General features: G+C 35.4%; 1 protein-coding gene across 1 annotated transcript; it reads right to left on the bottom strand.

Moving 5' to 3' along the window:
• Positions 1–3,777: 3,777 nt before the first annotated feature.
• LOC131154155 (pentatricopeptide repeat-containing protein At5g13770, chloroplastic) lies at positions 3,778–5,921 on the bottom strand. Its single transcript, XM_058106721.1, has 2 exons — positions 5,500–5,921; positions 3,778–5,403 (listed from the first exon to the last, which is right to left on the bottom strand). Exons 1-2 carry the CDS (start codon positions 5,883–5,885, stop codon positions 4,008–4,010), a joined length of 1,782 nt encoding a protein of 593 aa, XP_057962704.1. The 5' UTR covers positions 5,886–5,921; the 3' UTR covers positions 3,778–4,007.
• Positions 5,922–7,800: the final 1,879 nt, after the last annotated feature.

The raw sequence follows: 7,800 nt of genomic DNA, 5'->3' as shown, positions 1-7,800 counted from the left end.
CAACTACATTTATTGATTCATTTTATTATCTACCTTAGATTGACCTTAGGATTGTGTAATACTGCTGTTGGATATCTAACCTAGGAGAGAAAAAATTAAAAATACCAATTCACCCCCCCTCTTGGGATTATAGTAAAGTCAACACATCTTAAGCCAATACAAACATTGCTTAAGAAAAAGATTATTATTAAGAGATTTGAACATGTACCGGCTCTCTAACTCTCACCATATGGCCGCTGGAGAATCCTCTTTCATCTCCCGATAAAGAACTTTGTCGGCCAAATATAAGCGTATTGTAGAAGCGACCATTGGTTACAATTCTCCCCATGTTGCCTCATCCATTCCATCTGACTGAACACCAAGTAAAGCCTTTCCCATTCCTTGTTGTACAAGAATCTCTTTCACTCTCTTCTACCATAAACTAAAGTTCTCGATTCCATTAAATTTGACAATGTCACATCTTGCAGAAGACGATCCCAATGCCATAACAACAATCGCTCTGATACCAATTTGTTGTAATATGGATGGGATAAATATGAAGCATGGCAAAATAAATACAACAAGTAAATGAAACACAACCAGAAAATGATAAATAGCAAGAACAACAACAAGATTTACATGGTTCGGCAAAGTGTACATCCACAGAAGCAATGGCACACGAATTTCACTATAGAAATCTCAAAGTACAAAATACACTTCTCAAAATGATCACACACCCTCAATACATGCCTAGAATGACATATATAACAGTGTTTCAGAGGTTTCCCTCCGATTACCCAACCACCCCAACATTCAAATTCAAAATTCAAAAAAATGCTCGCAGCCCAAAAATTCTCGTCGACGAGATCAAGAAGGACACTCGTCAACGAGAAAAGGACATTCGTCGACGAGCCTATTTTCTGCTTTCGGTATCTTAGGATCTCTAAATTTTTTCTTGCTCTCTAGATCTCCTTGTTGACGAGCACATGACATTCGTCGATGAGTCTTCTGCTGCCATTTAGGAACACTTCAAAAACTCATGTTTTTCTTCTTTTATTTGTGAATCCCCACTAAGTATAAGAGCCACACAAAAATACAACAAAGTGGGAGCAAGGAGAGTGTTTTAGAGTGAGATAAGGGGTTTGGATAGGGAATTTTTTTTAAAGAAAAGAAGAGAAAAATTTACCAATTTTTTTTTCTTAGAGCATTTGGGGGAAGTCATTTGAAAGAGAGAAGGTCCTCCACTTGACCTATACAGTGAGATTCTTCATTAAGATCAATGTTTAATCCTTTTCCTTTTAAAGTTTCATTCATTTCCTTAAATGTTAGAATGCATGATTTATGAAAGTTCGTTCATGTTTATGATTAAATTTGTTGTACTCTTGACATCATTTCATGTTGATAATTATGTTATAGTGGTGTTAGAATTTTTAACTTCCAATCCCTTAAGAAAATGTTTGTTAAAATGTCAAAAAATTGCATGCATATATGTTTTTATATTTTAGGCGGTCGACTATCCCATTCAAGTAGTTGATGGACCCTCCACCTTTTCAAAAAGTAGTTGTTAGCTACCAGGTGGTCGACCAACCCTCTGCGAGTGGTCGACCACTAAATCCCAAGAGTACATTTTTTGCACTTTTCTCTGAGTTTCTTCATGTTTCTGAGTCTCTACACTTGATAGATTGTAGTTGGTTGAGTTTGCTTGCTGTTTGGATGAAGATTTTCATGATTTTTCCATACAAAACCAAAATTTTCATTTCAAAATCAAATTCACTCTAGTTTTCTAAGAAGTCTTTAAGTTTTATCAAAGTTTTTTAAACTTCCTTGGAGTCATACATCCATGATACAACTTTTGGATGTTCTCTGAGTTAAACATGATTTTTCAAGGAGAGTTTAAGGTTCTCCCATAAAAAAAAAAAAAAAAAAAAAAATCCACAAAATTTTTATATTTTTTAAATGGAAAATCAGCTTTTGGATCACCCATGAAATGGCTTGAGGGTGGGAAAAAGGATTTCTTAATGTTTAAAATTTATTTTAATCTGTGTTTTGCAAAGCATTCATTGAAAAATCAATTTTATAATTAAGAATAAATGATTTTTCAAATAGGGTTTCAAGTATTTGTCAAAGAATTTTTCAAGTGATTTCAAGAAACTCTTTAAATTATTCACCAAAAATGGTTTATAAAACTTATTTTTCAAAATGTTTTTAGAATTACAAGTGGCTTGATTCTTTTAATGGAAGATGTGTAGACAATCTACTTTAGTAAATTCAGCCACAACAAAAAAAAAAATTCATGTTTATTTATTTACTTCATTTTCTATTTTCTTTATTTGTTTTTGTTTGAGTTTGTTTGAGAATTTGTTATGGCACCAAGTAGTGGAATTCTCATGAGGCTTCTACTTCTTTATGAATTCCATAAAAGCATTTTCAAATGGAAAAAAAAAAAAAAAGGAAAAAAAGTGAGAATCTTGAAATTTTCCACAATGGAAAAAAAAAAAAACAAAATAAGTCTTCAAATCATGATGTCAACAAGTCATCCTATGTTTGTTTGAGCATGCAAATTTGACATGGCAAGAATGTTCACTCTCTTAAGAATGAAAGGATTCTCATGAAACATGGGCATCCTATTCCCACCTCTTCCATGGGTAAATTTCATAGGAATTTTATTTTTTGGTCCAAATTGCCCTCTATATTTTGGCCTTTGGACAACAATACCCTTATAACATAATATAGTCATTTTATTATTATATTTAAAATAATAATTATTAATAAAATAAAAGTTAAAATTTTAAAATAGTATAAATATTAATTATTTTTAATTATAAATATATAAAATTTAAATGAAATATATAAATTATTTTTAATTAAATTATCCATTAACAATGTAAATATTTTGTTAATTAGCATTTTTATTAAATACAATTAAAGTATTATTGTCATATAAAAATTTAATATAATAGTTAATATTTAGACACTATCTTGTCCTCAATTATTTCATTTAATCAAATTATTAAGTGTTAAATGTTTTAAACGTGTAACTATTGAAAAATTTAGGATATAAATTTATGTAAGTACATAATTTTAGCAAGTTTTTGGATTGAAAATATGATTGTTCTTCATATATCAGTGACACACATGTCAAGATATAATGGTCATCTTCTTAGAGTACTTGTCAAGATTCCCACGTTGAAACCAACATTGACATGAGAATCCTATATGTCGCAAATCAAACAAAAATATTTATTTGAGGTAGACATCCTATTTCCAGATATGAGATTTCTAGGAATGTGATTTTATGGGAATAAGTTTTACATCATGAACCAAATGACTCCTTAAGTAGAGTGATAATCTAATATGGTATCAAAACCATGGTTGCTAGGAGTTTTAGGTTAAACTTGTAGGTAGAGTGGAAATCTAACAGTTGGCATTTGAAAATCACGAGGAATTTAAACAACTAGTCCTTGCTATTATCAAGTACTCCGAGCTGCCGCCTTTTCCTAGTGTATGGGGACAAGTTCAACATTCAAATTATGATCACTTTCAAAATAACCAAGCAAAAAGGAACCAGAAATCTAGAAATTGTATGACTTATTTTTTTGTTTTGCCATATTTCCCTGAAAAGAGGCCGTGCCTTGGTGCGATGGCAAGTGCCTTCGCCTCGGTACCAGTGGTCTCGGGTTCGAGACTTGGGAGCGGCCTTTCCAAAAATGGGGGTAAGGCTTGCCGACATCCACCTCTTCCAGACCCCACTCAAAGTGGGAGCCTTGTGCACTGGGTACGGCCATATTTCCCTGAAAGTTCCTGAGAAGGTGTGTTTATATTCATGTGTGATGCTTTAAGCTGCCTCAAGGACAATGCCCATGTCACAATATACACATTACAAGCATACTTTGTCTCATGTTTTTTGTTGGTAATCAAATGTAACTACGCATATCACACATACCGCAGGATAAACTATTTATGGATTGAGCACCAAAGATTCCATCTGCCTCTCAAATCAGTGAGATTTTGATTTGTTTCATCATTTTTCATCGAATTAAATACTCACTTTTTGGCCTACTTCTGTCTGTCAAGTCTGAATCCTGAACTGTGCCAAAGTTTTCATGTAACCACCGTGCTTGCATTTGCATCCCAGCATCCTTGAAAGCATACAAAGCTGATTGATATAGCCTCCCATCTAAACTTGTTCCTTCCGATTTCATATCCTGCAAAAGCTTCACCAACTTTTCAATCTGACTAGTTTTGGAGAAAACCCCAACCATGATTCCTCCCATTGCTCTGTCAATCACACCCCCATTAAGCCTAAACTGTTGGTAATATTTTGTGCATGTTTCGAGCTCCCCAGCCCTGCAATAAGCATTTATGATGGTGGTGTAGCTAACCTTATCAGGAACAACACTCCGCCGCTTCATCTCCTTCCATAGCTTCTCCACCTGCCTCACGTTCTTCGCCCTCCCGTGCATATCTAGCAAGGTATTATAAATCCAAACATTTGGTTTACATCCTCTTTCTTTCATCTTTGCAACAAGCTTCATTGCATCTCTAAGCCTCCCAGTCTTCCCATACATCGCAACCATGCTAGAGTAGGCTACGACGCATTTGACGAACCCTTTTTGTTCCATCTCCTGAAATAGTGTCTCGGCTCTCGGATAGAGACCGAGGCGGCAGTAAACATTTATAACCACAGCATAGGTCACTTGGCCAGGTTCACATCCCTGTGAGACAAGCTCTTCGTAGACCTTAGCTGCAGCACCATGACCTCGCTTCTTGGAGAAGCCATTGACAATTGAGCTGAACATGCAATCAGAAACCTTCATTTTAGCACTCTTCATTGCCCCAACAACCTCAAGTGTTTTCTCCACCAGCCCTTCTTCAAGATACATCAAAACAAGTTTCAGAAACAACCACGGATCCCTCAGCATTTTCTTGCTCACTGCTTCTTGTAGAAGTTCTTTGGCTTTCTCTGCATTTCGAATGCTCACAAATGAACAGATCAGGGATGAATACATCAAAGAATTTTCTGAAACCCCTTTCTTTATCATCTCCCTAAAGAGTTCGAGTGCTTCAAAAGCTCGTCCCAACTTCCCCAAGGATTCCAACATGATCCCATGAATTTTAGTGGAAAATGGAGCTGGATCTAGTTTCCTGTCCTCTAATTCTTTAAACAATCTTACCACTTCCTCGTAATCACTGGTTTTTGAATAAGCTTGCATTATCCGAGAGTAACAACCAGAATCCAGAACAATTCCCAAAGATTTCATCTGTTCATACACATCAATTGTGGTCCTATACATGTGAAGCTTGTTAAAACCCCTCATTGCAGAATCGAAGGCCGAGACTGCCAATTCGCCATTAGACCCAAGAGCACCGAGTATACATGCTACAATTTTAAATTTCCTCGCGCCGATGCAACTACTAATCAACCTAGAACAAGTAGGACCATCCGGAAATGCATCGAAATTCTTAAAATCTTCAACAAGCAGCGAAATCAAACTCCATTTCTCTGTTTTTATCGAGTACCTGACGAGATGATTTAGAGTCGATTTCTGGGGTTTAAAATCTGGAATTTCTTTTGCCTTCCGATAGTATTCATAGGCGAATTCTTCAGTTTGAGGATCTTTGAACAGTCTGCACAATAAACCATTCAAATTATGGGCATTGGGGATCGTAAAATCTTGAGAATCCATCAATTTAAGGGCCGATTCGATGGCGAGAGGGTTGGCAGAAGCATTTGCCCAGATCGGTGAAGAGCAGTGGCGGGAATTTGCGAGGGGAAATGGAGGATTTGAGAATGAAAGAGCGAAGAAGCGAACTGTATTATGGGTTGAAACGAGCAAAAAATTATGGTTTTTTCTGCGAGTGTTGCAGCAAGGGAGTATCAGGTCCAAAGAACTTGAAATTGCCATTAGAGCACGAAGGCAGTGGATGGTTCTGCAGCTGTATTTGGTCTACCTTATCCATATGGACCATATCCATACTGATTTTGCTGCGTGTGTCGCGCGAGCCAATGAATATATGGGCAGGAGTAAAATTTCTGGCGGAAGCATCCGTTCAAAGAAGGACACGTGAGTATCACGTGCAAAGAAAAATATAAATTCAAAATTAAAATAGCCATCACACCTACGTTATTAACTAAAAAAAGCTACCTCCACGCAAGACAGTACTATATTTATTAGAGTTATATGGTGATGGTAGAGAAATAGAGTTTAGTCATTCAAATATTTCTAAAGAGATTTATCTTCTCATCTGAGATTGATGCAAGTTTTTGGGTGAAGGAATGGAAAAAACTAAATGTACCTCCTCATTTGCGATTGAAAATGGTGTTAGTGACATTGCACAATGCATGAACAGTGGAAATGAACTAAAGGGACTTAAGATTAAGAGAAAATTTAAAGGTGAATGAATATATCAGCCTAAAAATTGCAACAAGGAATAAGAAACCTAGGTGTAAAAATTCATGTTCTATGCCCATGAAAGAAGATTATACACATTTTTCGTCTGTTCCAAAATGATGTGACATATGGTTGATATGCATGATATGCTCAGAATGTATTCTTATTTTGTTTCTCTTTTTGATTGTTGCCAAAAGGGGGAGAGTGTGTGAAAAGCAAACATAAAAGTCTTTGAATTCTATGTATGGAATATGGAATGTATACCGAATGATGTATGGAATTATGATTATTTATGAATGGAATTATATCTATTTATGTGTGGAATGTTTATCCTTATAAATGAAATGATTGAAAATGATGTATGTGCATCTAGGATGTATGGAAGAGTTATGGAAAATGGCATGTATGGAAGATTTATGGAATATGACATATTTATGATCTTGAGGATCTTGAGTATATTGATATCTATGACGTTGAGCACATAATAAAGAATGCATATAGTTAGGGGGAGTTTTATCCCTATCTTTGCTTCTCATTTGTCATCATCAAAAAGGGGGAGATTATTAGCCTAACTAGGTTTTTCAATCTTGTTTTGATGATAACAAATGTAGATGGTTTAACATGTGTGTTGTTGAGTGATTCTCTTTCAGGTATATATAATCTTATCACTCGCATTTGATATAGATACAAGCTTAGAAGTTAAAGACAAGTCAAGTGAAAGTTTCTTCAAAACATCAAGCATCAAAAGACCAAAGCTTAAAGATAAAGAAGAACTCAATGAAAAGCTTGAAGATGAAAAGACCAAAGCATGGAGACTCAAAGTTTTCAAGAATAACAAAAAGTTTAGAAGTCTTTATGTAAGTGCTTTAATATTTAAATATCTTTTGAAATATTGTTGGAACTCTTTAGGGGATATTATATGGACTTAGAGACCTTTTAAAAACCTCAAAAAATGGTTTTATGAAAGATCAAAACGTATGAGCGAAACTAAATTTGAAAAACCAAAAAGGAAAAAACAGTTAATGGTTTGCCCAGCCAACTGACCAAAAAGAACATGGCTCAGTTAGCCCACTGACACAAAAGAACAGAAAAAATATTTGTCCAGCCAACTGACTCAACAAAGGTAAAATCACCCAGCTGATTAACAGCCAGTTGACTGACCCAAAATGAACTGTGTCTGTCCAACCGACTGACCATTTCTTGAATTAATTTCTAAGAGACAGTAGGGTGTCAGCCGCCTATCCAGCCGACTGACCCTGTGAATTTGCAATACCCAGTTGCCTGTCTAGCCAATTGACTCCACAAGTTTTTGAATTTTTAAACTCCAACGACAAATTTCCAAAAATTGGTTTTTCAAATAAGAACGTTGTAAAAACTTAGAGGACACTCCAAGTCACTTGGGGAATAAGGAAACTAAGCTTAGAATGCA

Source organism: Malania oleifera, chromosome 4 (assembly GCF_029873635.1).
Source record: "Malania oleifera isolate guangnan ecotype guangnan chromosome 4, ASM2987363v1, whole genome shotgun sequence".
In the NCBI taxonomy this organism is placed as follows: domain Eukaryota; kingdom Viridiplantae; phylum Streptophyta; class Magnoliopsida; order Santalales; family Ximeniaceae; genus Malania; species Malania oleifera.
Note: the sequence above shows the minus strand (reverse complement) of the source record. Positions and strands in the feature narration are given on the sequence as shown.

Bases quoted from the DNA above. Each gene is read 5' to 3' on its own strand.
- LOC131154155 (XM_058106721.1), bottom strand. From the start codon at position 5,885: ATGGCAATTTCAAGTTCTTTGGACCTGATACTCCCTTGCTGCAACACT. The intron at 5,404-5,499 runs GTACTCGATAAA...TACTTGTTCTAG, and splicing joins ACTCTAAATCATCTCGTCAG to GTTGATTAGTAGTTGCATCG.